General features: G+C 58.3%; 1 protein-coding gene across 1 annotated transcript; it reads right to left on the bottom strand.

Annotated features, from left to right (window-relative positions):
• Window positions 1-731: 731 nt before the first annotated feature.
• ESPNL (espin like) lies at window positions 732-26,789 on the bottom strand. The gene is made up of 9 exons (XM_004743717.3): window positions 26,424-26,789; window positions 25,167-25,357; window positions 23,384-23,570; window positions 20,981-21,163; window positions 12,893-13,024; window positions 6,435-6,546; window positions 5,318-5,430; window positions 4,406-4,600; window positions 732-2,515 (listed from the first exon to the last, which is right to left on the bottom strand). The coding sequence occupies exons 1-9, from the start codon at window positions 26,715-26,717 to the stop codon at window positions 926-928; spliced, it is 2,997 nt and encodes a 998-aa protein (XP_004743774.1). The 5' UTR covers window positions 26,718-26,789; the 3' UTR covers window positions 732-925.
• Between the last annotated feature and the right edge of the window lie 847 nt (window positions 26,790-27,636).

Here is a 27,636-nt window from a genome sequence, read left to right on the forward strand (position 1 = left end):
GATGACATTCAGGGCCACAGAAAGGGCCACACCTTACCTTTCCTCTTGGGTGTCTCCGCCCTGCCATGAGTCGTTTGGGTCTAACACTCCCCTTTGCAGGGGCAGGGGGATGGGTCCAGTGCCCTGTGCTTGAAGCCCCTGCAGCCACTGCTTCTCTGGGAAAAATTCTTTATGTCCTTGCTTTCCTGAGCCTGCAGCGGAGCCCTGACACGGCTTTGAGCCATGTGGCCCGTGGGGCTGGTCAGCTGGATGACAGGAAAGTAGGCCCACACGGAGCCTTCCCTTTGGGGACCAGAGCCTCTGCAGTCCCTGGGGTGGGAACAGGGCACAACAAGAAAGCTCGTGTCTGACAGTGGCTGGCTGCCCTGGCTGGCAGGCACCCCCATGTGGGCCAGCTCTCTGACCTAGAGAATTTGGGAGGGCCTGACATGTAGCTCTGACCACAGCTCTCCCATTTCACTGATGGGGACAGAGGCTGGGGGAGGGGAAAGGGCATGGCCTGAGGTCACCAGAAGGAGGAAGACAGAAGCTCTGGCCTTGGCTGAGGCCACCGGTGCTGGTGGAACAGAGGGGAGGGACAGCAAGTGACTTGGGCACTGGAAAGAGGGCCCATGGGAAACTGGCTAGCAGCCCAGGTGCCTGCAGGGCAACGGGGTGGAGGGTCCAGGGCTGGGAGGTCAAGTCCTCTAATTCTAGGGCTGATGGGGTTCTGGATGTGGTTTCCGAAACTGAGCTGCACAGCCAAGGATGAGCCTGTTGATGTGGGACGGAAGGTGGACGTTAGCACACAGAGTGTCTGCCAGCTTCTGCCAGCCTGGCCTTCCGGCTCAGCTGGCCGCCAGGTGAGTGACAAACGGGAAAAGAGAGCAGAAAACATGAAATCACCCCAGACACTGCATTTCCAAAAGCAGGCAGCCTGCCTGTCTCACTCTCCAAAGCTGAACATCTCGGCTTCTTTCTCCTTCCAGAAGGCGAAGCTCCGGTCGATGTAGCCGCAGATGTCCTCACTGTTGAAGCTGCCCCGCTGGTGGCCAGGCCCTAGCCCTTGTGCTACAGCCTCGGGGCTGCTGCTAGCGGTGGCAGCATGGGGCAGGGGCCCAAGGGGCGTCAAGCCTGACTTGCGGCCGGGCTCTGGGTCCCAGGCGGGGCTCCTGCTGGAGCCGAAGAAGCGGGCTTTGATGTCCTCGAAGCCGTCGGTCCAGGCTCGGCGGCCAGCGGCCACCTCGTCGGTCACGGCCTTATGGAAGGCCCGAGCGGTCTCCCAGCCGTGGGCGCCCAGGTGCTCAAAGACCTCGAAGCAGAGCAGGTGGCGCATTTTACGCTCCTCGGCGGGCAGGTCGCACTCCAGCAGCTGGAAGTAGCCGAGCATGAAGAGGTCCAACGTCAGACTGCCGTAGGGCACGGGAGCCCCACCCACGTGCGGCAGGAACTGCTCCGGAGACAGGGGCCCGCGGGGCCGCCGGCTCAGCCGCCGCAGCTGCCGGGCCGGTACGTGCGCCAGGATGGCCTTCCAGTTGCCCAGCAGGTGGGCGATGATGCTTCGCTGCTGCCACAGGTGGCCGAGCCGGGGGCCCGTGCCCGGCGGCGGGGAGGGCGGTGCAGGGCCCCCGGCGGGCTCCTGCACCCGCGGGGCCCCGCGGCGGGCCTCCAGTGTCCTGCAGGCGGCTGTCTTGAGCGCGGGCGTGTAGGCCGACTTCTTCCAGTGGCTGAGGAAGAGCATGACGATGCGCTCCTTGCGCAGGTTGGCCAGGTCCGGGTTCGGCCCCACCCCCGCCTCCGAGGGGGCCTCCTCGCAGCTGATGCCCGAGTCGCTGGCTTCCTCCGCGTCCCTCGGCCCGGGAGCCCCTCCGGTGCGGGGCTGCGAGGCTGCGGGCCCGACGTCTCCCCCGCACTGCCCGGGCCTGGTCGCCGGCTCGCAGGGACCGGGGTCTGGGGCGCAGGGCGGGCCAGGGGTGGACTCGAAGTTGCCGCGAAGCGTCCGCACGGACACCCCGCACTCCTGAATCTCGCGCAGCGCCGCACTCCCGGGGGCGCTGGCAGGGGCCTCCCCGCGGGCCTCCTGTGGGGGCCGGACCGCGGGCTTCTCCTCGCCCTGTACCAGCCCGTTCATGCCTTTCAGCAGCAGGGACATGCTGCGCACCAGCCGGGCGATGTGGCCGCACCACATGGGCAGGGGCTGCTCCCCAGACGCGGCCTCCGCGGAGCCCTGGGGCTCGGCCGCGGGTACAGGCACCTCCTCCCCATCTAGCGCAGGCCCCCGGGACAGGAAGTGGCTGTTGACCGTGATGCGGACCAGGGGCGCTGGCAGCAGGGCCTGCAGCTCGGCGGCCAGCCGGCCCAGCTCGCTCTCGTACTCCTGGCAGCGGCGCCGCAGCTGAAGGTCCGCGATCTGCTTCTCCAGGTACACCAGGTCATCCTCCGTTAGCAGCTCCCCGAAGGGGCCCAGGATAGCCTGGTGGGTCTGTGAGTACCGCCAGGCCGCCTGTCCCGCGGGGCCCACGCTCCCGCTGTCACCCTGGGCACAGGGAGGCCGGGTCAGCAGGGCCGAGGCCCAGGGTGCATCACAGCTGGGAGAGGCGGTGTTCTGGCCGGACACAAGCTCCCGGAGAGTGGTCTGGACCTAGGTGCCCCCTGGGAGCCCCAGGCTCCTACATACCAGTGGGCCCTCACTGGGACTTAGAGCATAAACAAGGAGGCTGGCCAGCCCCAGTCCTGAGTCTGAGGCTCAGGGCAGCCACTCTGCCCTGTGGGGGCCCAGAAGACAGTCCCCTGTTCTGTCACCCTCACATTCTCCTAATCTCAGCTCATCACTGTTCAACCCAGAGGGTCTCTGTCCTCAGAGCCCTCCCAGGCCCTCCCACCAAGCTCCAGAGCCTTTTGTGGTTGGGTAGCTGAGACCAAACAGGGCAGCTTCTCCCACTCTGCTCTGGCTTCTCCTGGTGGCTGGCCTGGCACCAGGATCCAGGCCTGTCCCCCGTGCCCACAGCCTTTGGGACAGAAAGACAAAGAGGAACCCTGAGCTGGGCTCCCTCTGGGCTGAGGCTCTGTGCCAGCCTGTTTTATTATAGCTCAGAGCCCCCTGAGGGAGGGGTCCCAGTTCACCACAGCAGGACCCAAGCCTCCACCTGCTTGCTCAGAGGCCCTGCTCTGCCCTGGTAAGTTCTGATTCCTTGGCACAGCAGACCCAGGGCACGGAGTGTTGCTGCACAGGGACGAAACCTTTGGCCAGGCTGAGATGCCACTTCCCTCTAGCTGGAGCCAGCACTGCCCAGCACGCTGGACGGTGAATGACACGTAGCCATCAGCCACCCGTGGCTACAGAAACGGAATGTGGCTTGTGTAACTGAGGAGCAGGAGTTTGACTTTTGTTTCATTTTAATTAACTTAAGTGGTCACAGGTGGCTGGCATGATTGCGTGGGACAGGGCAGCTGGGACCCAGGGCTGTAGAACACTCACCATTCAGACAAAATCCTATCCCTCTACATCCTGCACCAGCTAGAGGAAGCCTGCGACCACCCATGTCAAATCACAGCTTCTCTGCTCAGATTCCCAAAAGCTCCCCAGGGGCCTGATGGTGAGCAGCCCTTCCGAATCTGACAGAATCTGACGTCACCTCTGCCCATCATACCTCATTCACTCCGCTCTATGGTACCAGCCTATGCATGCCTTAGGACCTTTGAACTTGTTTTCTCTGACTAGAATCACTTGTCCCAGATTCTCACAGCGTTCCTCTCTCATTACTTTCTGCACCCCCCCCCCCCGCGCTCAAGGTCCCCTCCCCAGAGAAGTTGCCCCTGAGCACCCACACGGAATCCCCGCTCCCCTTTGCTCTCTGCTTCTCTCCCTGGCGCCTGGAATCACCTGGCCCGCCCGCACACACCCAGTGCAGTTGCCAAGTCCCCCTGTCTTTCCTGCTGGAATGTAAGGGCTGGGAGGGCAGGGCCGGGTCGCCTTCACTGCCTAGCACGGGGCCTGGCACGAGGTAGAGGTGGGATGAAAATAGTTAAGACAGAAGAGCACGTGAATAGACCACCTCTGACGGGGGAGGCCGGAGGCGGGGGGGGGGGGGGGGGGGGGGGGGAAGCGGAATGGAGTGGTGGGTGAGGAGGCGCCCAGCTTCCAGATCTGGTTCCCCTTAATGGTCTCCCAGAGGAGGAAGCTGGGGCCACAGAGGGGCACGCGATGGGGTGCCCGTGTGTCCAGACTCGACGTGTGGGCCCAGGTACCGCACCTTCCACGTCTACTTTCCAGGACAAAGCCCCCCCGCCCAGCCTCCGCTCTACCCAGTGGCCCCACTCCGCCCCATTCCCGCCTAGCCCCGCCCTGCACTGCCCCACCGGGCCCCGCCCCTCTCCCACAGGGCCCCGCCCCTCTCTCGCCCCGCAGTGCCCTGCCGGGCCCCACCTGGACCCGGGGCGCCGGATCCTCGCCCAAGCGCGCCTGCAGCTTCCGCACCATCACTTGCCGCTTCCACTCGGGGATGGGCCGGCCGTGCTCGTCCTGCGTGGGCACCAGGCCGTCGAGGTCGCCCGAGGGCAGCCTGTCCAGCTGCAGCGCCACCAGGCAGTTCGGGCCGTCTTCCGCCGCCATCTCCTTTCCCTGTGCAGACTGGGGGTGGTCACTCAGGCCCCGGAGGGGATCCCGTCCGCCCGGCATCGGTGGGGAGGGTCTCCCGGGAGGAGGGGTGGGGGGTAGACCAGGGAGGGAGGGACAGGGAGACCCAGCCTGGTAAGCGTTGGCCTCTGAAGACAGGGATCCCCGGTGTCCGCTGTGGGACACAGGTATGTGCATGGGGGGATCGCTGGCTGGGAGAGGCAACCAGAGATTCCTCCCCTCTTCTGTACATGGCAGAGAGGTTGACACGTGGATGTACAAACTCGCTTGGGGGTACATTTACATGGAGAAAGTCTGGTGGCCAATTCTGAACCACAGGACTTGTCAGAGCCTTTAACCTGTGCTCTGTAACTCTCCAAGAGAGGCAGCACCATGCAGCACTTTCCAAACTTGCACAGAACCTCTCAGGGGCTGAGAGTTCCTGGGATCCATTCAAGGAAAGGGTGGGTTGGATTTATAATGGCCTCATGCCCAGAAAGAAATGGAGAAAGAGGAGCCAGCCTCCTCCAGTGGGTCCTAGGCTGGGTGGGAGACCCTGAGGAAGGAGGGCAGCAGACCCTAGGCCCACTCACTGGACAACTGCATCTCTGCCCCAGAAGTGACCTGGCCTGGGCACACATAGGACTCTGATGAGAGGCCAGCTGGGCTCTGTGGGTTGGTTGGGGAGACGGGGTAACAGGGGTATGGAAGTGGGAGGCGTACCGTGGGGACAGCCATGGTGCTGGTGGTGACCCGTGGGGGAGCTGCCCAGATTGTCTGCTCCCTCAGAAGAGTCTGGTCAGGCTGGCCAGGCCAGGCTGGGCTGGGAGTCACCACTACTGGGGGAAGGGAAGCAGAGTCAGGGGGCTTCCCAGACTCTGAGAAGGCCAGGGGGATGAGAGGAGAAAACCCTGGACCTGGGGCAGAACTGGCTTTCTGGAAGGACCACTAGACTTGGAGTCAAAGACCCAGCCAGTCTCCCAACAAAAGGCCCAGGACCCGGGACACTGATTTATCGCCCAGCATCTCTGGGCGCCTGCGGTTTACCCCCTCCCCCGTTGAGCAGGCAAGGGCAGAGGGTTGGGCTGTCTGGGGACCTAACGCAGCTCCATCAGACTGCAAAAGATCAGAACTCTCCTCTTCCCGGCCTTCCCCAGGACCACACCCCAACCAAGAAACACACCCTGCACCATACACACACATGCACATACACACACCTCCTTCATAGGACTGTGGAGACCTGTGCCACGAAGCGGGGCTTACTCTCACAAATATGGGGACTGCTGATATTTTTCATGCTGTTCTATTTCATTTTGCTAAAATGGTCCCAAATCCTTAAGAGTCTGAGCCTGCCTCGGCTAGCCCGCAGATGCACCACCTGCTGGGCTCTTCAACCAGCAGCAGCAGACCCAGAAGAGCCCCAGGCCCCAGAGACCTGACCTTCGAGATTACCCCTGGACAAACTGAAGCCGGGAGAGGGGACCAGGCTGCCAAGGATCACACAGTCAGGACAGCCAGGCCCTGGGGGCTGGGAGCTCACACAGGGACCCTGGAGGGGGGAGCAGGGGACCACTGATTTGTAATTACAAGCATGTGTCATGGAAAATGTTGATCCTCACTTTAAAGAAGCAACCAGGGCAATGAAAGAAATGTGGAAGCAGCTGGGGCTGGGAGACAGGAAGGATGGCTCCAAATCTGTCCTCACCGTGTGGCACGCCCAGCGCCTGGAGTCAGCTGCTCCTGCAACCCACCCTCTCGAGGGACCTCTGAGCTGAGGGCAGCAGCACCCACTCCTGCCCTCCATGGTCCAGGCCAGTCTTCCCTGGAGACGTGTACTCACAGGTGGGGCTCCTGAGACCTGAGCCCCTTGTTCCTTCCTCTTGGGAGTGCCTTGCAGCGGACAGCGGAGGAGGGGGGAATGGAGGCGGTGGTGGTGTCATCAGGAGCGGAACCTGGGGGCAGAGGGACCCGGTCAGCAGGAGGTCCAGGTGGGCCTTGGCATGGGCCACCAGCGATCCCGCTGGGGCAGTAAGGAGGCACAGAGCAGGCTAGCCCTGGTCCAGTCTCCCAGGGGACTGGGAGTATGGTGGGGAGTGGAAAGCTGCCATCGACACCACTGACAGGAGAACGGCACCGTTTATCTAAGGGCCTGGCTCCCGGCCTCTGGAGGTGCTGGGCCGGGGATGGTGTCAGCTTAGCTGACCTCTCTCTGGCCTTATGAGACATGTGTGCACCCATCACACACACACATGCATGCATGTACACACATGTAATGGATACAACACATGTGTGCATGTGCACACACACACACACATTCGTGCATGTGCACAGCCCTCCCTCACTGTCCTGGACTTCTGTGCTGAGATTGCCCGCCTGGAGAGGAGCAGGGAGGGAGCATCTTGAGGCATCTGAACACTTCTCTGACACACCAGCAGGGGCCTTGTGGCTGTGGCCACACCTCAGAGCGGGGTGCTGTGCCAGGACCCACCAGGCAGTGTCCAGGCCAGGCCCCTCCCCAAGGCCACAGGGAAACAGAGATCACCAAGATAGGACCCTCAGCACTGCAGAGACCCCCAGAACTCACCCCTGCACCCTGCCCCACACCCAGGGCAAGGCACAGACCTGACTGTGGCCACCTCTCCTGCCTCCCCAGGGACACTGGTTGCAGCCAGGAGGAGCCCTGGACCTGGACGAATGTCCCCAGCTCACCCTGAGCAGTCTCAGCTCTGGGGACTGACCACCTGAAGCCAAGACTTCTGGCCCAGCTGACCTAGCAAGCAGGGGCTGTGAGTCGCGGGACCACACTCATCTCTTCGTGTCCCACCGCATGCAGCAGAGAAATTCTCCAGAATGACACCAGAGCCAGGATTGTCACTTTTTGGCTGAAAGCTGAAAGTTGAAGTCGGGCCAAGCCCATCTCAGAGGGCAGACTCCCATGCTCCCTGCTCCCCTGGTGTCACCGTGATGCCCTTCTCCCTTGGGGCTATCCCCACGTGCCTCTCCACCTCACAGGGCCACAGCTGCCGGCTGTTGGAGCACCACAGCCTGGCTGTCAGAGGGCAGCTCCTCACCCCTCCTTGCTGTGGGTGGCAGAGGGGGGATAGGCCTCCAGGCTGGTGCTGGAGAGAGCCCTGAGCAGGACACGGCTGCCTGGCCTGGGGCTGGGACTATGCTGTCACTCAGTCTCCTTCTCTGCTCTTTCTGCATTAAAGTGCTTCAACATTTTGCAATAAGAAGCCCAGCGTTGCTGTGGCCGGTCCTGCTGGGGCAAACCGCTCGGCCACACTGAGTGTCCCCGCGCTCAGTCCCACCTCCCAGCAAGGAGGCACAGATCTTAGGGAGCTACCGGAGCTTGGTGGCACCCTCAGGAGAACCCCTGACCTGCACCCGCTGCCTTCAGCCCCTCAATTGCTCCCCTACCCAGGACCCTCCGCCCACCATGGCCACTGGAAAGGAACACAGCCTGAAGCCCCGTCTGCCAGCCACCACGCACCTCACATGTCAGTCTTTCCAGGAATCCGGTGGAAAGCCCAGGAGTCCCGGTGCTCCATGGGTAGGGGAGTGTCTGCCGGCCCCTGGCTCGGGGGGAGACCCACAGAGGCAGGGGCTGGGTTGAGCACAGGGAGCTGCCACAGTACTGGGCTGTCAGGGCTGTCCCAACTGCCGCCCCCAGGAGCGGGAGTCGTCGCATTAATATTTGAAGACTCAGGTATCAAGTGGCCAGGCGGGCTTGGGGCTGGGTGCCGGATCCCTTACCATGGCACCTTAACCCTCAGTGGGGCAGGGGCCAGAGGAGCAGACCCTCTCGGGATGTGGGCGAGACTTGAGATCCCTGGGTCATGAGAGAGGGAGAAGCTAGCCAGAGGAAAGCCCCAGTACTGTACCTCCAGCCCCAGAGTAGCTCCCAGGGCACAGACGGAGAAACCAAGGCTCGCTGGGATGTGGGGAGAGCTGGGATCAGAATCTTATTTGAGACCCCCAGTCCTTGCTCCAAGAACCCCTTGAATCACTGCTCTTTGGGTCGGGGGCATCAGCAGTGGAGGAGAATGCTGATGGGGGTGCCTCTGGGGACTGGGGAGGCCCTGACACTGGTTGGGTTTCTTGCACTCCTATTGAGGATGCAAAACCCTGGCTGCTCTTTATGTGGCCATTTCTCAGGGCTGCATCTGGAAGGAGGGACCCAGAGGGATCTTACTGCTCACTGTAAAATGGGGGTTCCCCAAACTCAGGGGTCCTCAGCCATGACACCAACCTCCTGTGGGTACAGTAGCCATCTGTATCCATATCGCATTATGCAGGGACCTGGGGCAAGGGGACCCAAGCAAACATAACACTTGCTCTCTGCAGTGGTCCTGGACGATAGTGTCTTCTTCCAGCGTCCATGACACAGACCTTGGCTGGCTTATGAGCTTTAAGCAGGACCAAGTCAGACCCTGGAGCCTGGGGCCTCCCCCTGCTATCTCCTACCCCTCTCCCTAAAGGAGTCGGCTCTTGGGGTTAGGGGCAAGAAGCCCCCCTCCCCCGCCAGAGCACAGGAAGTTGGTTTGGGGTGCAGAGGAATGAACTTGGACCCCAGTGCTGCACCCGCAGCCTGGGGGAACTCATGTCACTCTCCTGGCCCCAGCTACACCCTCCCCAACCTCCATGGAGAAATGAGGGGAAGTCACACCTGGGGCCTTGGTTTCCCCTCCTATAAGTCAGGAAGATGACAAATTACGGGAGGTGCCTGACGGGCCAGTGTGGGGAGCTCACACCTCATCGGCGTGTTCTCACCACAGAGCTCTACCCGGCCCCGTCTGCTGTGCTGTTTCCCTGGCACCGGGAGAAGCGACATCCTGACACTAACCAAGTCTGTAAGGAGCTGAAGGGGCTCAGGTGTGGGGCTCCGACCTCTGGGTCCTGACGTCTGGGCACATGCCCCACCCCCAAATTGGGCAATTGCCCTGAGGTCAGTGGTTGGCTCGGCCCTTTCCGGGGCCTGCCATCTCCTTTCCTGTGTTTTGGTGAGATTTGAGCAATGCTGGGTCTGCCATGCATTATACATCGAGGACAGCTGTGGCGAGCCGGGTTACAGGCCTGTAATGCCACCCGGGCTGAGAAAATCATGACCCACAGATGGGCGCCGGACACCGGTCACCACGGCTGAGATTCAATTACTGGCGGCACCGCCAGGCCCCACCCCTCACCGAAGAGGAGGCTGTCCCTGGGAAGTCTCTTGCCCTCTCTGGGCCTCAGTTCTGCAGCAAAGACAAAAGGGTCCTGGAGCCCTTGTGACCTCAGGGAGGGAATGAGCACCCGCTGGAGACCTCAGGAGCATCTCCCGCCACCACTCATCCTTCCTGTTTCACAGATGAGAAACTGAGGCTTGGAGATGCCGTGACCTCACCAGCCAGGAAGAGCCTCTCCAGCCCCAGTGGGTGCAAGTACAGGGCCAGGGCCAATAGGACCAGCCGGTGCTATGGTGGGGGATGAGAGGCTGCCCCGCCTCACGCCTGTTTGGAGGGCGGGCTTACCAGCCCGGGCTGCTATTTCTAATGCCACCATCTGGCGGGGACCTCACTCAAGCCTGGGCCCTGCAGCCAGAAGCCCACCCCGTCAGAGAGGACCAACCCTTCGCCCAACCCTTCATTGTGCAGAGGGGGCCCAAGGGCCAGGTAGCAGGAAGACCTGGCAGCTGGACTGAGGCAGGGCCTGGCCTCCCTGAGCCGAGGGTAGGCCTGGGTACTGGGCAGCATGGACCCAGATCCTGCAACCCAGTGGCTGAGGGGGCGCCTCCCACATGCACAGCCTGGTTCCCCAGGCCACCTCTCCTGAGACCCACAGCTCTCGGGGGCAGGTGCGGCCGCCCTATATGTCTTCCACCACCTCCCCTGAGCCCGGCGTGGGAAGAAGCTGGCGAGGCGACCTCTGGATATTATGTTTCCATCAATATTGCATAAGGCGCCCGGCACCCCCCTCCCCTCAACCAACACCCCGCCCTCCCACTGAGCCAAGTCTGCATGTGAGGCAGGTGGCCTGGGGGGGACCCACACCCCCAACTGCCCTGGGCGCTCACTGAGGGAAGATGGGAGGCTCCAGGCCTAACCCCAAGTCCCACATGGGCGCCCCAACTCTCTGTAGATACAGCAACAAGCCTCAAAAACCAGGGTTTTGTGGATGGGCTGGGCCCTGCTGGTCACAGGCTGGGGAGCTGGGGAGTCCTGAGAGAACAGAATTCTGCCTCAGATCCTATGGCGACACCAGGGACACAGTGAGGACAGCCCGAGATGGGCCGCTTCTCCACGGCCCCAGGGCCATCGGGAGAACACCCAGAACCCTGCCCCTGGCCGCTCAAGCTGAGCCAAGTGGCCAAAAGGTTCTGATAGATGTGCCAGGGCCTGGGGAAGGAGGGCTGAGGTCAGAGACACTGCCCAGACAGGAGGCCCAGGAGTGACTAGGCTGGGGACTGGCCGGGACCTACCCACTGGCAGCAGGGCCACGCCCACCCCCCTCCTGATCTCAGCTTCCAGGTCGGCCACAGGGACCACCGAGGGGCCAGGAGGGACCCAGGTGGCCAGGACATTCCCAGCCTGTAGACTGTGGAGCTCTGCCCGCCACACCAGGAACCTATTCAGTCCCACAAACTCCTCACACCCGAGCCCCAAAGACAACGTTTTACCAAATAGTAACCAATGGAATGTCTCGTACATAAATCATGTCATAAAGAAATGACTTCCAGCAGTCAGGGTAGTCCTCAGTTCTTAGACCGTGACATCAGCACAACCCTGTGCTGCCCCAGGCCACAGCAGGCTGGGATGCGGGGGGTGGGGGAATGATCGTCCCACAGGCCCAGGACCAGGGAGGACCGCAGCTCTGCCTCAGTTGGCCCAGGATGCTCCTGAGGGAAAACGAGGCACAGGAACCCCTCGGTGAGACCTGGCATGGGGGGGGCGTGTCACACCTCTGGACCTTGGTGCTCTCACCTGGAAATGGGGCCACATGATCCCAGGGACGCTTTCTAAAAGGGTGGCCTCTAAATTGGCAAAACTGTGGCCAGTTGGGACTAATTTGTCATAGCAGCTGCCTTGGACCTGGAATGGGGACAGGGATGGGTGGGAGGATGCTGGGGGTCCTGTTTCGACGCAGACGTCACCCACGAGAACACCCGTCCGCCTGCCCACGTGTCTGTGTTCGTTTACTTGCTCACATGCCCATGGATCCTCTCCATTCAGTGCACGCTGTGGTCTATCGTGCACAGGGGGCTGGGGACAGCAGGACGGATAGGATTCTTGTCCTTGTGGATGGGAAATATCTCAGCGAGGGGTAAGCCACGAGGGCCAGTGTGGGCCGGTGTGGGACCGGAACTTGCTGCCTTCTGGATGGCCATGTGACTCAGAGCCCTGCTCCCAACCCCCGGGTACCCTCAGTCCGACAGTGTCACCCCTTAGGCACCCCAGCCATGGCCCAGCCACAGGCCAGCCCTGCTCCCTGCCATAGCCACCATGGCCCTTGTCTTGACCCCTGCCACTGCCCCTGTGAAAGGCCCAGTCAGGCCCTCTGTCACAGTCCCAGTCTCGGTCCCTGTCATAGTTCCAGTCACAGTCCCTGCCACAGCCCCAGTCATGGCCCCTGCCACAGTCCTGTGACAGCCCCAGTCATAGCCCCGTCACAGTCCAGTCATGGTCCCTGTCATGGTCCTAGTCATAGCCCCTGTCACAACCCCTGTCACATCCTCAGTCAGGGCCCCTGTGACAGCCCCTGTCACAACCCCATCACATCCACAGTCAGGGCCCCTGTCACGCCCCTTTCATGCCCCCTGTCCCAGCCTCTGTCACGGCCCCTGTCTCAGCCTCATCACAGCCCCAGTCACAGCCCGTGTCACAGTCCCAGTCATGGTCCCTGTCACGGTCCCAGTCATAGCCCCTTCACAGCCCCAGTCATAGCCCTGCTACATCCTCTGTTACAACCCCTGTCACATCCCCAGTCAGTGCCCCTGTCACACCCCTATCACACCCCCTGTCCCAGCCTCTGTCACGGTCCCTGTCCCAGCCTCTGTCACGAACCCTGTCATGGCCCATCACAGCTCCTGCTGCAGCCCCATCATGGCTCTGTCATGATCCTTGTCACAGTCCCTGCTGCAGCCCAGTCCCAGAACTGGGCCAGCTGACTTGTGACACTGGCTCTGTCCTGGCCCAAGACCATTTCCCTGGGACCAACCTGGTGTCCATAATGAGCTTTCTCCATAACTTGTTGTCAGGAGAGCCAGGGACCCTGTCACCCCAGCCTCCGGGGCTGGGGGGTGGGCACTGTGAAGCTTACCGGCCCGGCTGTCTCCCGCAGGAACTGGGCACAGTCCTGGTGTCCATGGTACTCTGCCAGGTCTGCCGCCGTGTAACCATCTTCATCTCGTAAGGAGGGGTCCACATGGTGGGAGACCAGCGTCTGGCAGCACTGCAGGGAGGGGACACATGTGACTATTGCATCACCTGCTTGTGCCCACAGCATTTACCAGGTGTGATGGAGGGCAGGCACTGTGCTGGTTTCATCTCACAGGTGGGCAACTGAGGCCACCAACAGCTAAGGAACTTACCCAAGACCCTGCTGTTGTTCACTACAGGGCCAGGGCTCGAATCCCCAAGGCCCACCCACCTCTGCCCCATCCAGGCAGCAGCAGCACCAAGCTCCACAGGCACCAGCACACAGTCCCAGATGGAAACCGAGGCACCCGCAGCCAGGAACTGCCAGATGCTCAGCTGCTAGTAGGTGGTACAGCTGACACCCTGGCTGGGCAGCCTGATCCTGACCTTGCCCTTGTAGTCCTTGCCATGGGCTCTAAAGGCATAACTGGTGTCTGTACAGCAATGTTGGGAGGTATGTGTGTCATTTTCACAGGAAGAAATGGGAAGATGGAACCATAACCTGAGCACTGTGGGATTTGTGAGCAGGGGGTGAGTGATTACAGATGACCAAGATCTGTGAGGTGACTGTACCAGAAGCAAAGCAGGTGGGCAGATGGGTCCCATCAGGGACTAGGGTAACAGGTCCCCAAGGACAACATAAAATATGCTTTAAATGTAAAGTCACCTTCCTAAAGCATCAAAGAGGCAAAAAGGAAGTGAGGAATTACCAAGCCAAGCTCAGGAGTCAGGGAAAATCTGGAGGGATAAACCTATCACTCAGAAGTGTTTCTGCACTGGCAGCACAGCCTCACAGGACTAGGGAGACCAGGAAAAGCCCAGGGTCCTCCAAAGGCGAGAGCTGTAGGCTGAAGGTTCTACCCTCAGAGTAAAGGTAAACCAGAAGCCAGCCAGCCCTCCGCTTCCCTTCACTCAGTGGCCCAGGGAACCTTGAACCTGAAATGTGGAGTGGGAAGGTCCTGGGCTCACAATTTCCATGGATGCCTGACAACCAGAGGCAAATAATGTTTCACCCAAGGCCTCACATGACTCCCACAAATTGTTTTTCAAATATAAGTTCCAGCATGGAGTCAGACAAAGCCGGGAGCCCAAAGAAATAAGATACCAGAACAAGAGCTAGAAGACCCAACTCACCAGGAAATAGACCCACAAGGACCCAAGAACTAACAGAACACAACTGGGCTTATTATTTTCAAGGGAATAAAAATCAAGCTTGAAAATTTAGGCGTGGAATTATCAACCATGAAAAGAGACATGGTGCATTTAAATGATGATGGTTAGTAGGTCAGGAACATAGAAATAATGACCACGTGAAAAGCTGAAGCTGTAAGACAAGTGAGCAGAAAATCAGTCAGAAGCAGCCATCCAGATGCAGCACAGAGAGACAAAAAGCTGAAAGCAGAACCTGTCTGTGATATTGTTTGTGGCAGTAAACCCAGAAAGAGGAGAAACAGAATGGGTGCAGAAGTCCCATCTGCGGGGATAATGGCTGGGAATTTCACAGAACTTAAGGAAGCACCGAAGCACAAATTCAAGATGCTCATGCAATGCCCAGTGGGAGAAATAAAGAGCAATCTGCCTCACGTCATCCCCATAGTAAAATTGTAGGAAAGCAAGGACAAAATGAAAAACCTTAGAAGTGACAAGAAAAAGAATGATTATCTTCAAAACAGTGGCTCCTCTCAGCTGACTTCTTTGTAGAAGCCACCAGGCAATGAAAGAATGACATTTTTCCAGCACCAGAGGAAAATACGTGGAAATTTCCAAGCAACAATTCTATACCCAGCAAAAATACCCTTCAATAGTGATCATGAGATAAAGGTAAACAAAACAGGCAAACAAAACAAAATGAAACAAAGAATTTGCCAGCAACACTTTCACACTAAGGGAACATCTGAGGCATTGGCTTTAGACTGAGGGGAAGAGATTCCACAGAGAAGGCCAGAGATGCCAGGAGGAATGAAGATGACAAAGTAGTAAATTTGTGGATAAATTCAAATAAGCCTTTATTTTTTGACTGAATGAAAAACAATAATGTCAGATTTTTTTTAACTGTAGAAATAAAACACATTAAAAATGGTGCGACCCCATCAGCCTCATCCCCACCCTGCAAGCTTTCCTGCTCCCTTCGTCCTTGCCACTAGTCTCTAGGCTGTGCCTTGAAAAGCTTAAGCCATCACAGGAAGCTGGGGGCTGCTGGGGACCATTGTGCTCACAGCCTGGAGGCTTGTCTAAAAGATGGGGAAGTGAGTCCTTCCGTTATCATTCTGGAGTGACACATGGACCACTCATTCAGCCCCAATGTCACCCTGTGAGGTTTATTACTGTGCCTGCGCTACACAAAATGACAAGAGGCACAGAAAAGGATGGGAAGCCTCCCCAAGGTCATCCTGCTAGGAAGTGGGGCAGCCTGGATTCAGAGCTGTGTCTCTAGGAGCCTGTGGTCTTCATCACACCTGAGACAGAGGAGCGTCCCAGGACAGCGCAGGGCCTGGCTGGTCCAGGATCCTCCCTGCCATCAGTCCCAATGCCCTCTTTTTTTGCAAAAGTTTCCTGACACTCTGCTGCTCTTCTGGCATGAACACAATTGGTAATACAAGTTGCCTGCACACATAAATTTAAAATATTATGCTCTAGGGGCGCCTGGGTGGCTCAGTGGGTTAAGCTTCTGCCTTCGGCTCAGGTCATGATCCCAGGGTCCTGGGATCGAGCCCCGCATCGGGCTCTCTGCTCAGCGGGAAGCCTGCTTCCTCCTCTCTCTCTCTGCCTGCCTTTCTGCCTACTGCCTACTTGTGATCTCTCTCTCTGTCAAATAAATAAATAAAATCTTTAAAAAAAATAAATAAAATAAAATAAAATATTATGCTCTAATGTAAAGGAGAAAAAAATAGTTTATAATTAAAAAAACATGCATGTTACTATGTGAGTATTTTGGCATGGCTGCACCAAAGACAAAAGTCTGCTGTCTGTACCAAGAAAAACGAAGGAGGGCACTCCAACAGACAAAGCAAATTACTGAGTGTCCTGCTTACGCTTCTGGTTATTGTCTCTTTCCTTCACTACCTTAGAGCCAACTACTCTGCAAAGTGTATAAAAATGTTCATGTTATAAGGGTTCCTGGTGGCTTAGTGGGTTAAGCCTCTGCCTTCAGTTCAGGTCATGATCTCAGGGTCTTGGGATCCAGCCCTACACCAGGCTCCCTGCTCAGAGAGGAGTCTGCTTCTCCCTCTCCCTCTGCCTGCTGCTCTCCCTGCTTATGCTCTTGCTCCCTCTCTCCCAAATAAATAAATAAAATCCTTTAAAAAAAATGTTCAGGGGGCTCAGTCAGTTGGGTGTCTGCCTTCAGCTCAGGTCATGATCCCAGGGTCTTGGGATCGAGCCCCACATCGGGCTTCCTGCTCCATGGAGAATCTGCTTCTCCCTCTGCCCTCCTCATGTTTGTGCTCTCATGCACACATGCTCTCTCTCTCTCAAATAAATAAATATGTTCATATGATAAATGGCTTTTGTCCAGGGAAAGCCTAAATGCAAAATGTGTACAGTGGAATGCAGTCAATGATCTCCCTTGTCAGTACTGACTGGTTTTGCATCTATTTGTGAATTCACGTCATTATCCCTTGCTGGTGAGATATTTGTTTTATTTTACTCCTGGTTATATGAATTACTTGCTTTCTCCTTAATTAATGAGGTAAATAAAAATCTTTGACACAGGCTCATTTTATAGTTGAATGAGCATCATGATTATGAGCACTTTCTAAAATTATCACTGAGGGCTGCAAATAAAGCAAAATATTATCTTCCCTTGCCATGTACAGTAGGATCATTCTTGGAAAAGCCTTACATACACTGACATTATGAAAAATACTGGGATGTGTGTAAACACACAATTGAATTTAGGTTCTAAGCTTAATTACATACACTTGGGAATAGCAGGTCCCCTTGTGTCCCCTCCACCACGGGTACCTCAATCACTGGAAAACCAAAAACAGTCCTGAAATTTCCGAAACCCACTGCAGAAGGTCCTGCCCTGTTGAGAACCAAATGCTCTTGTGGTTCTCGAATCCTCGGTCATGTCCTAAGCAAGTGCGTTCAATAACTATGTGTCAGAAGAGTGAGTATCCGAATGGAGGAGAGTGAATGAGCAGACGTCAGAGGCTCTGACGATTAAACAGGCCTTCACCCGCACCTCTCATAGGAGCAGAAATCCCTGAGGCAGTCGCGCTCCCAATACCTCTAGGAACTCAGAATACTCAGTAGTAAGTTCAATTCTTGAATTAGAGGCCACAGTAAGTTAGAGTTAAAACTGAGTTAAAACCACTCATCAGAACCCTGAGAGAGTCTTATTTACACCTGTCTTCTGTCGTTTCCTTTTCAACCTCATCAGCAAAGCCCCAGACGACACCCCGTCATATGGCAACTTCCTTCTCCAAACAGCCATGGCATCTCACACCCTCTTCTCGAGATTTCCCAGCATTCTCTTAACTCAGCATTAAACCTAGCTCCACACTGTCACCAGCGAACCCTTACCGCCAGCCCTGGCTCCTGCTCTATTCTGTTCTAGCAGCTGACTGTGTCTAGTCGTCTCTCCCTTGCCAGAAGTCCGGCTCCTTCTCCTGTTCACACACCACTGTAAGATCCACTGTCTCTATGAATTCTTTCTAGATTGGCTGAGCCAATGCTATGCACACAGGTAGTTCTTGAAATTGTACATCATAATCCCCTGGCGCGTTTTAAAAGTCCTGATACCTGGGGGTCCCACCCAGAACCAATCAAATCAGGATCTCTGGGCAGGTGGAGCCCAGGTGTTAGGATACTTTAAACCTGTTCTGGAGATTCCCAGTGCACAGACAACCTTAAGAACCACCATATAGCACTATACACTGCATCTAAAATCCCAAACAAAAAGTTAGCTATTAAATTCAGCTATGTAGACGAGACAATCTATCACGGTCACTTTGCATTTACTCCAGGAAGGCAAGGGTGGTTTAACATTTTTTAAAGTAATCAGAATAGAAAGAAAGGTCTTGAGATGTTTGCCCGCCTATGTTCACTGTGGCACTGTCCACAACAGCCAAGTGCGAAAGGCAACCCAAGTGTCCCCTGATGGGTGAAAGACCAGAGACAATGTGGGTCCATCCACACAAGGAAATGTGACTCAGCCTTAAAAAGGAAGTAAATCCTGTGTCCTGCTACACCATGGTTTAACCTTGAGGATATAACGTTGACTGAAATAAGCCAGTCACAAAAAGATAACTGCTATCTGATTCTACCCTCGTGTTGTTCCTCGAGTTGTCAGACTCATAGGAACAGAAAGTAGAAAAGTGGGTTCCCAGGGCTGGGGGATGGGAGCAGGGAAATGTTTCATAGGGACAGAGTTCCGGTTTTGAGAGATGAAAGCCGGGAGGTCTGCTGTATAACAATGCATATAGTGAACATCACTGCACCATACACTTAGAAACAGAAGGAGAAGTTGGCGTTTTAAAAGATTTTATTTATTTGAGAGAGAGAGAGAGAACTAGCGCATGAGGCAGGAGGGGCAGAGGGAGAAGCAGACTCCTTGCTGAGGGGGATCCTGATGTGGGGCTCGATCCTGGGAGTCCAGGATCATAACCTGAGCTGAAAGCAGACACCTAACCCACTGAGCCAACCATCTGTCCCAGGAGGGTAAGTTTTATGTAACGTATTTTTTAACTTCAATTTAAAAAGTAAGCAATTGGTATAATTCACACCATTCAAAGAATAAAGACTGTTGATATAGTAAAACAAAACATGTTAAACAATCATTGCTCCCTTTGGAGGCTGCTGGGACACCAGTTCTTTATTCTGAAGTTTTTATTCCTAAAAATTAGGAGAATCTGTCTCAGCTAAGGAGCCTATGGAGACCTGAAGACTACATGTAGTGTGGTATTCTGGAGGGAATTCTGGAGCAGATAAAAAGACATAAGGTAAAAACTAAGGAAGTCCTGGGGTTGTCTGGGTGGCTTTGTTGGTTAAGCGTCCAACTCAGTTTTGGCTCAGGTCATGGTCTTGGAGTCATGAGATCAAGCCCCAAGTTGGGCTCTACACTCAGCACGGAGTCTGCTTGTCCTTCCCCCTCCCTCCCCTGCTCATGCTCACTCTTGAGCACACGCCCTCTCTCTAAATAAATAAATGAATAAATAAGCCTTTAAAAAACTAAGGAAATCAGAATAAAGTATGGACTTTGGTTGGTAATACTGTATCAGTTTGGGTCCACTAATTGTGACAAATGCACTAGGCTGATTAAGTGGTTAATGCTGGCAGAAATGGATGTGGGTCTTTGGGTTCCTCTGCCTGTACTAGTGTCTCGATTGTTCTACAATCTAAAATCATCCTGAACTACTTTGAAATAAGAATTTATTTTAAAGTTGCAGGGGAGATCAAGCATTATCCTAGGCTTCTGGGACAAAGCAGATTTCTGGAACTGCGAATGGATTAGCAGATGCCGCGGACAAACCAGTCGTGTGCGGTTCCTGTTTGGCCTCCCAGTCTGGTGCAATCCGGGAAGTAGATACCTGACAGTCCGGGCAGGCTGGCTCAGAGGTGAGAGTAGGACCTCACTATGAATTATTGTTAGATGTGATACTGGTTTGAAACTGTGTTAAAAAACAAAGGGGGTCCTTATCTCTTGGAGATGTAGGCTGAAGTATTTCTGGATAAAATACCGTGAAGTCTCTAGTTCTCTCTTGAATAACACAGCAGCCGAGGGGGCGGTGGAGGGGCGGGGAGCCAGCCAGGCTCTCACGTGGATTCAGGGTTTCCGTCAGAAGAAGACTGAAAGCAGATCTGTTCTGGGCTGTGTGGCCTGAGTTATTCCGTTTCCATATGCAGAGCCGGTGAGGACCCACAGGCTCTGGGCTTACCTGTTCAACTCCTTGGGCTCATAATGAGGATTTCATTTGCAGAAAGCCACGGCTCCAGCCGCCTTCCTGAGAGGGTCCCTTGGGACTTGGGGTCCCCTCATACCTCCAAATCTTCTGTTGTCCCTGTCCTCCGGCCCGCTGTCCCCCTCCCTGGCCAGGAAGGGGTGGAAGCTGGGGAGACAGAGCTGGGGGAGCGAACCTGCAGGGTTGAGTGGTGTCTGACGAGGAGGGAGGGAGTGTAGCTGGGGTGGGGAGTCGAGGGAGTGAAGAGTCAGAGAAAGACCATTTCACAGCTGCTGTGAGCTGGGGTCCTGTCTCCTTTGCCTTCTTCCAAAGGAACAGTGCCTTCCCGTGACTGTGCTTGCTGCAGTTTATTTTACCTGACTCGGCTGACACTGGGCCACGAGCCCCAGCCCTACTTTGGGTTCCAGCTGTGAACAGCTGTCTGGAAGCAGAGAGCCCGACTGGGGCACTCAGCTGTGATCTCAACATCACTCTCCCTCTGGACTGAGCTGTGGGGGGCTGAAGGAAGCGGATCCCCCTTGGGGACAGTGCTCCATGGGGCTGGGTTGGGGAGGCAGAGGAGGAAACCTGTGTTTTGCTCTCAGCTGGCCTTGCCTTTCCGTGAGGTCAGTATGCAGGGAATGCGCGGGGCAGGGGTTCCGCATGGTCTATTCTCAGTGTTGGACCCTGAATATTTAAATGTCACCCCTGCTGACTCCGGGTTCCTCATGTTGTCTCCTAGGGGCTGGGCCACACAAGTCCCTGAGATTTCTTGGATGATAGCAACAGGGCTACCCTCACGCCTCTGAGCGCAGCAGTCAAGGGTTCTCCTGGGCAGATGACATACCCCGGGGGTCTCTGTGCAAAGGAAGGGGTGCGCACGGAGGGAGAGCCTGAATTTGGCCCCCAGGTAACTCAGAGTCTGGGCCCTGGGCAGTGACTGCCATCTCAGCCTCACTTTACCCACCAGTAAAAGGGGAATCGTGACTCCTCTCCCACTGGGCTGCTGAGTGGGTTATTTCTGCAGGAAGTGCAGGAAGGGGGAGCTCCCAGGCCTCCAGCTTCTGGGGGCTCCCAGTCTCTACCTCTCACCTTGCCGGCCTTACCTCCATGTGCCCGTTCTCGGCTGCATCATGGAGGGGGGTCCCTCCCCAGGAGTCTGTCGTGACAGGGGCGCCCATCAGCAGGAGCCGGTCTAGAATGGGTGTGTGGCCGCCTTGAGCTGCAAAGTGGAGGGCTGTGGCCCCCTCATTATCCCGTGCTGTCAGGCCAATGTCGGTGAAGGTGACCTGGGGAAGGTGGAGGAGGAGGACCCGCTCAGGAGGTGACCCCTCGTAGGGAGGCAGACAGGGCGGGCAGTGAGCTCAGCACAGAAGCGGGAGGCGATCCTCCCCAGAAGCCAATGAAACTCCAGGAACCACTTCTAGGAAAATTCTGCCTTCCTGATGGAAGGGGCTGGTGGCTGTGGTGTCACCCTGTTTCTCCTTCCTCCGGCCTTGATGTGGCCAACTTTCACCATAAGGGAGAGGCTGGGAGAATGCAGAGATGCAGCCAAATGGGGCTGGGTGTCTGACCCAAAGACAGCAAAGCCTCCTGCTGCTCCTACGCTCCTACGTAGAAGGGACCCTGGGAAGGAGGTTCAAGTTCCATTGTCACCTGCAGCCCAAAGTGTGCTGGCCGATCTGATAGTCAACTGTGTCTGCTGGGAAAAGACCGGTGAGCCGGGAACAGAGGCCCTCCTGTCAGCTGGCTCCCCTGAGGGGGAGGACGCCCTGCTCCCAAGTCAGGGACCCAGCTGGGAGGCTGCAGTGGGAGTCACGTTGGAAAGGCCTTTCTGGCCCTGAGAGCCCGTGGCCCTGGCTGCTCCTTCCCTTTCCCTGGGATGAGCCCCCACAGTGCTCCCTCCTGCCACCCTCCCTGTCCCCTTGACACCCCCCAAAACACTGAGCTGCTTCTCCCCCAGCATACCCCCGTGGCTCAGTGCCATGGCCAGAGACGCCCGGTACTCCCCACCCGAGGGGCCAAGAATCCAGGTGCGGAGACAGGTACATTTCTGGGGGGGCCGCATTCTGAACCGGACGGGGTCAGAACGACAGGAGAGGGAACGTGAGGACAGCTCCATGGGAAGGCCAGGGTGGGGATGCTGGGCTTTCTCCTGGGAGTGGAGCCGCTCTCAGCGGAGCACTCGTGGGAAGGTGGCTAGGGTAGGGGGGACCAAGCCTCACAAAGTGTGTGTGCCTCTGGTGGGGCCTCAGGGGCGAAAGGGCCAGCCTGGGTGGGACAGCGGCCAAGGGAGGCTGGAGACCAATGCTGGTGGCTCAAAGACCAAGGCAGGTGTCTGGATTTCATCATTTGTTCCTTGGTTCATTAACTTGCTGGGTCAGTGTCTCCAGAGCCTGTGCTCCACGCCAGGCCCATGGATGCGGTCCTTGCCTCCCAGAGGAATATTTATAGTCTATCAGGTGCTGGTGCCATGGAGTGAAGACAGGAGGACAGTGGGACAGAGGGCTGAATGGGGTGGCGCCATCCTAAATGGATGGGCAGGGGGGGCAGTGGAGGAGGGGCTCGGCGCCCTGGGGACACTGCTGGGGAGAAGGCCCCTTGGGAAGTATGGGAGGTTCTGAGCAAGGAAGGGTTTTCTCGTCCCCCCCAGTGGCCAGTGTGGCCTTCAGAGATGCCAGTCACATCCTGCCATTCTTGGCTCAGGGTCCGGCAGGAGCTCCCTGCCCCTCAGGAAAGAACCCTGGTCCTCTCGGGGCCTCTGCCTGTCCTCACTCCCTCCGTCCCCCCAAACCAGGCTCTCTCTAACTTGGATTAAAAGCTGGGCCCTCCTCATCTGGGCAAACCCCCCTTGCCCAACTACTTCCTGCCTCTCCTCAGACCCCCCCTGACTCTGAGATCTCCCCTGGGCCTCTCTAATGAACTTTCCAGGGTCCCAGAGACCTGGCCTGGTCTGGTTTTCTGTGGTGGAAGCAGGAAGTCCCCAGCCCATGTTGGGAAAATGCATCCCCCCCAACCTGGGCCACTATGTGTTCTGGGGTCTCAGAACTTCCTTCCAGAAAGAGGATTGAATGCCCCTTTCCCGGGTCCAGAAGGGAAGAGACCGGGCGTCGCTTGGGGCTCTGAGACATCAGAGCAGGAAGTGGCTGAATGCAGGGCCAGGAACAGCCAGCGTCCGCTGGGGGCCACCCGCACTGAAGACTCCAGGAAACACCCCAGGACTCCTGGGAGAGGGTCATGAAAGACCCTACTGTCCTGCAGGGGTCACTGCCCATCAAGGCTGCACTCCTGGGCCCAGCCTGGGCCTATACACATGGGTGCTCCCAGTGATGCCCTGGGAACATCTGATCCCCCACAACCTCAGGGGTCCCCAGGAGTCCTGCAGGCAGATGGAGATTCCCCACCCCAGCAGGCCCTGCTAGCTTGGAGCGGGCTCTGGAACCAAGGGGGGAGCAGGTGCCAGCCTCCTCGGACCTCCCATGCCCCCAGCACACTTAGCACCCCCTTACCAGCCAGACGACCAGTGAGTAGTGGCCACAGGCAGCTGCAGCGTGGAGCGCACTCATGCCATCGAGGGCACGCAGGTGCACATCAGCTCCGCAGTCCTTCACCAGAAACTGGGCCAGGTGTAGGTGGCCCTCCTGGCAGGCCAGGTAGAGTGGGGAGGCTCCAGTGCGCGTCTGCCGGTTCACACCACTGTGGGGGAAGGGGAGGCTCAGAGAGTGTTTGGGGGTTCTTGTAGGAGGCAGACCTCCTCCAACCCCCCAAGGCCCAGATCAAGGGGCGGAGAGGCCCAGACCACCTTACTGGCTGAAGGGCCCCCTAGTGGGTCACCTGCATGGGTGTACAGGTTATACACAGCGTTCTTACTCCCGACCCCTCCACCCCCAACCGCTGAGACCCTGGAATCCAGCTCTGGCACACTCCCTTTTGAGTCGACCAGCTATTCCCAGGGCTGGGGCTTGCTGGTGGGTGAACAGCCTAGTGGGGCGGGTGGTGGGCAGGTCACTGAGCCTCCAGAGCCCAAGGCCTGCTCTGCAGGAAAGGGGCATTGTGAGCAGTGCCTGGGCCTGGCATCCAAACTCCAGGCTCCAGCATAGACGGACTGGAGGAGGGTCACAGGGCTCCCCTGATCCCGCTCTGTCTCTGAGCTGCCACGGGGCCAGGTGAGTTCTTGGTCCCCAGTGGAATTCTGCAGGGAGGGACAGTCTCTGACCCAGACTGACCCCAGCTCCTGGTGATGCTGACTTCACCTGTGGCCCCGTGGTCAGTCCACGTGGGAGTCAGGGTGCTGGGCACGAGACGCCACACACTTGTGTGTTTTCAGTGAAGTCTCCAGGTTTTAAATGGTAAAAAAAGACTTTAAAAAGAGAGTCTAACGGACCCTCTGTGGCTGGCCCGGCCCAGGGCGCCCCCAGTGTCTGCAAAAGCAAGTCCCAAAGACCAAGGGGGTGGGCTGAGAACACCAAGGGAGAGAGCGCTATTCCAAAGCTGAGCTGTTGGGCCTTGTCGGGGAGCAAGTGTGGGGCAGCCGGAAGAGCCAGCCCCTCAGCCAAACAGGAGGCCCCCCCAGGAGAAGAGGCACGACTGGAGGCAGGTGGGTCATCAGTGGGAAAGGCTATGTCAGGTGAGGGGTGGACACTAAGTCCCACACCCAGCCAGGCCAGCAGTCCTGGGAATGGGGGTAGGGAAGCCATGAGCATGACGTCCCCAGATGGCCCATCTCGGTGCCCACAGCATCCTCTGTGTGGGCCAACGACTAGACAGGCTCTCAGGATGAGGACGGAAGCGGGGCTGCCCCCTTCCCCAGCTGGCCCCATCCCATCCCTGCCACACCCAGTGTGCCCAGCACCCATTCTGGGCAGCAGGCATAGGGCCACAGGCATGAGACTGGCTGCCCTGGAGGGGTTCCCAGTGCGGGGGAGGGAACAAAGTGGCAGAACCATCCGGGTCACCTGACTAGGGCCTCAGGACCCCCTGAGGGCACTGTAGGCCTCTGCTCATGACTGGAGAGCGTGCACCTTCCCAGCTGGGGTAGCGTGGGTCCTGACATGGCCCCAGGCAGACCGGGAGAAGCCTGAGTGGGGGGTGGGGCTTCTTGGCCCCCCATTGCCCCGTTCTGTGCAGCTAGACACTGCCCTCGGTCCTTAGGATCAAGGTCTGTCCCCCTGGTCTTGAGTCTCACGGGCCCTGTCCCCCTGCACTGGCCCCACACTGGGCCCTCCCTGCTTCCCCAGCTTTCCTGGGGCGCACTCTGGCGGATGACCGGCAGGCGGCGCTCCGGCGGCTCACCTGCTGTGGGCTGCGGCCAGGAGCTTCAGGCAGGTGAGGTCCCCGCTGACGGCAGCATGGTGCAGGGGCAGGGCCCCCTCCAGGGTCTCCAGGGTGGCCGCGTGGCCCTCCCGAAGCAGCCACTGCACCAGCAGAGGATGCCCGAAGCGGGCGGCCAGGTGCAGTGGGGAGACCCCTGAGTCGTCTTGGTCCTACTGGGCAAAGAAGGGCAGGTGGCCTTCTGTGGCCGGCCGGGACCCGTCCCGGCAGGGCAGTCCCAGCGCCCAGGAGCCCGACGCTCTGCCCGCATGCTCTTCCCACCCTGCCGGCTGAGCCAGGTGGCCTGCTCAGAGGAAAAGGCATGGCGGGGACGCAAGTCCAGGTCTTCCAAGTCCAAACCCATGATCCCCCTGCTCCCGGGCCCCTCTCTCGAGGGCAGTCACAGCCCTTTCTGCCCTCGGCTCGCAGTGGGAAGGGCTTCCACAGGCCCAGCCTTGTCCATGTCGGGCTCTGTGGCCTGCTGCCTGTCCCAGGACCCTACCTCTGGGCCTCTGTCCGACGGGTGCTGAGCACCTGCCTGCCAGACACGAGTCCTCGCACTGGAAGCATTCCCACGGCAAGCAGCTGGCAGGCCTGGGCATGCCCCCAGGCACAGAAATGGGCACTGCTCCCCCCACCCCGCCTGCCGGGTTGTGGGAAGAGCCGATGGGACCCATGAGTCCTCCCTGTCTGGGACCCAGCACCCCTTCTTGGAGAGTGCCCTTACATGCCCCATTGGAACTCGCCCACTGTCCCACGTCCTCCAACTGCACAAAGGGACCCCAGGTGGGCAGGAAAAGGGAGAGGGTGGGCGCTGCTGGAAATGCCATTGCCTAGATAATCCCTGAGCCTCGATACCCTCCTTCTTCCCACTGCCCCCCACAGTAGGGCCTGGGCTGTCAGGCACCGAGGCCTCCAGCTGTACAAGCCGGGCCCCAGCTCCTGAGCCCGCGTGCCCCCATGCTCCTCTACACACTCCTGTGTGGACCCTTTAGGAAACAGGCCCCCAGATCCGGGCTGATGGAAACCCTGGCAGGCCCCGCTGGCCAGGTGAGGCCAGTCGCTCTAACATGGGGGAGGGCAGGGGGAGAGCTGCTCTGTGCCAGCTTGGGAGTTGGTGCTGGTTTGGGGGCAGGCGGGTGTGCCCATGCCACGCACACCGAGTCCCTAGGACTTCCCGGCTGCCGCTCCCTCAGTCCACATGGACATCAGCCCCTCTCACGGGCTCGCCGCTCTCACCTGCAGCCCGCAGCCTCCGTCACGCACCAGCCAGCAGAGCTCAGCCAGGCTGCCTGTGGCCGCGGCGTCATGTGCCGGGGTGGCCCCGTTGTGGGCCCGCTGGTTGCCGGGCAGCTTGGCCTGCTGTATCAGGAACTTGACACAGGCCAGGTGGCCAGCCCGGCTAGCATGATGCACCAGGCCAGCCCCCAGGGCGTCAACGATGCCCGGGCCCAGGGCCCCGGCCTCCAGCAAACGCTTCAGGGTGGCCAGGTCCCCGTTCTTGGCAGCTGTGAGCGCCTGTTGCTCCTCCATCCTCCAGCCCAGTCCACTGGTCGCTCTCGGCGGCTTACGCACAGGCCCAGGCTTCCTGTTTCAGGCGTGGACAGAGCTCCCAGCTCCTGTTACCCGATAAGCAGTGCACAGGGCAGATGGGAGACGCGCGGGGGGGTGGGGGTGGGGACGGGGCGGGCAGGCCTTGGAGCCTGGGCCTCGCAGCCCTACCGCAGCCACCCCCAGTGCCCAGGGCTGTGGTGGGCAGAGTGTTCGGGGTCTGGGGGCAGGGTCTGCCCTGGGGTCAGGTCAGGGGTGGGTGCTGGCCAGCAGATGCTTATTGTGACTGGGCTGGGCCTTGTCCTCTTTCCGAGCAAGCACTGGGGAGATGTGCCGTGTCTCTCAGCCTGAGAAGGACTTCCTGTGTCTAGTGGGTGTTTACAGTTCCCAGGATCCTTCCAGGAAGGCAGTAGGCTCCCCAGCACATGCTTCCCCTCATCTGGGCAGCAGCCCCGAAGGGCCTCTTCTCACGGAAGGGAGACCCATCCACAGCGGGAGACCCATCCACGGGCGGGGGGCGCCTCTCTGGGGAACTGATGACCACATGTGCTGGAGTTCCGCGAGGCCTTCACCCCAGGATCCCAGGGCCCACCTGCCTGCTGGCAGTGCTGTGTGGGATCCTGGCCCTCAGCTGGCCTAGGGCCCAGTAGCTCCACGAACGTCTGAGGAACAGCGGCTCGCCGGAGCCAGCTGTGGGCCCAGGGGCTTCCTTGAGGGCAGCCACGCCTCTTTTCCCAGACTCTTCCCTTCAGTGGTGCTGGGCACCCACCAGCTTTTTCCCGGGCCCACTGGGATTAGCATGGCCTCTGCCTGGAGGCAGCAGGATGCTGACTTTAGTGACCCGTTTTCTAGGGACTTGCAGAGACACAGTCTCAAGCAAATTTCTTCAGCTGAAGCCTGA

The sequence above is a fragment of the Mustela putorius genome, unplaced genomic scaffold (assembly GCF_011764305.1).
Source record: "Mustela putorius furo isolate JIRA1106 unplaced genomic scaffold, ASM1176430v1.1 tig00003869_pilon_pilon_pilon, whole genome shotgun sequence".
NCBI classification, from domain to species: domain Eukaryota; kingdom Metazoa; phylum Chordata; class Mammalia; order Carnivora; family Mustelidae; genus Mustela; species Mustela putorius.

Bases quoted from the DNA above. Each gene is read 5' to 3' on its own strand.
- ESPNL (XM_004743717.3), bottom strand. From the start codon at position 26,717: ATGGAGGAGCAACAGGCGCTCACAGCTGCCAAGAACGGGGACCTGGCC. The intron at 4,601-5,317 runs GTACGCCTCCCA...CAGTCTGCACAG, and splicing joins GCACCATGGCTGTCCCCACG to GGAAAGGAGATGGCGGCGGA. The intron at 2,516-4,405 runs GTGGGGCCCGGC...CCCTGTGCCCAG, and splicing joins ATCCGGCGCCCCGGGTCCAG to GGTGACAGCGGGAGCGTGGG.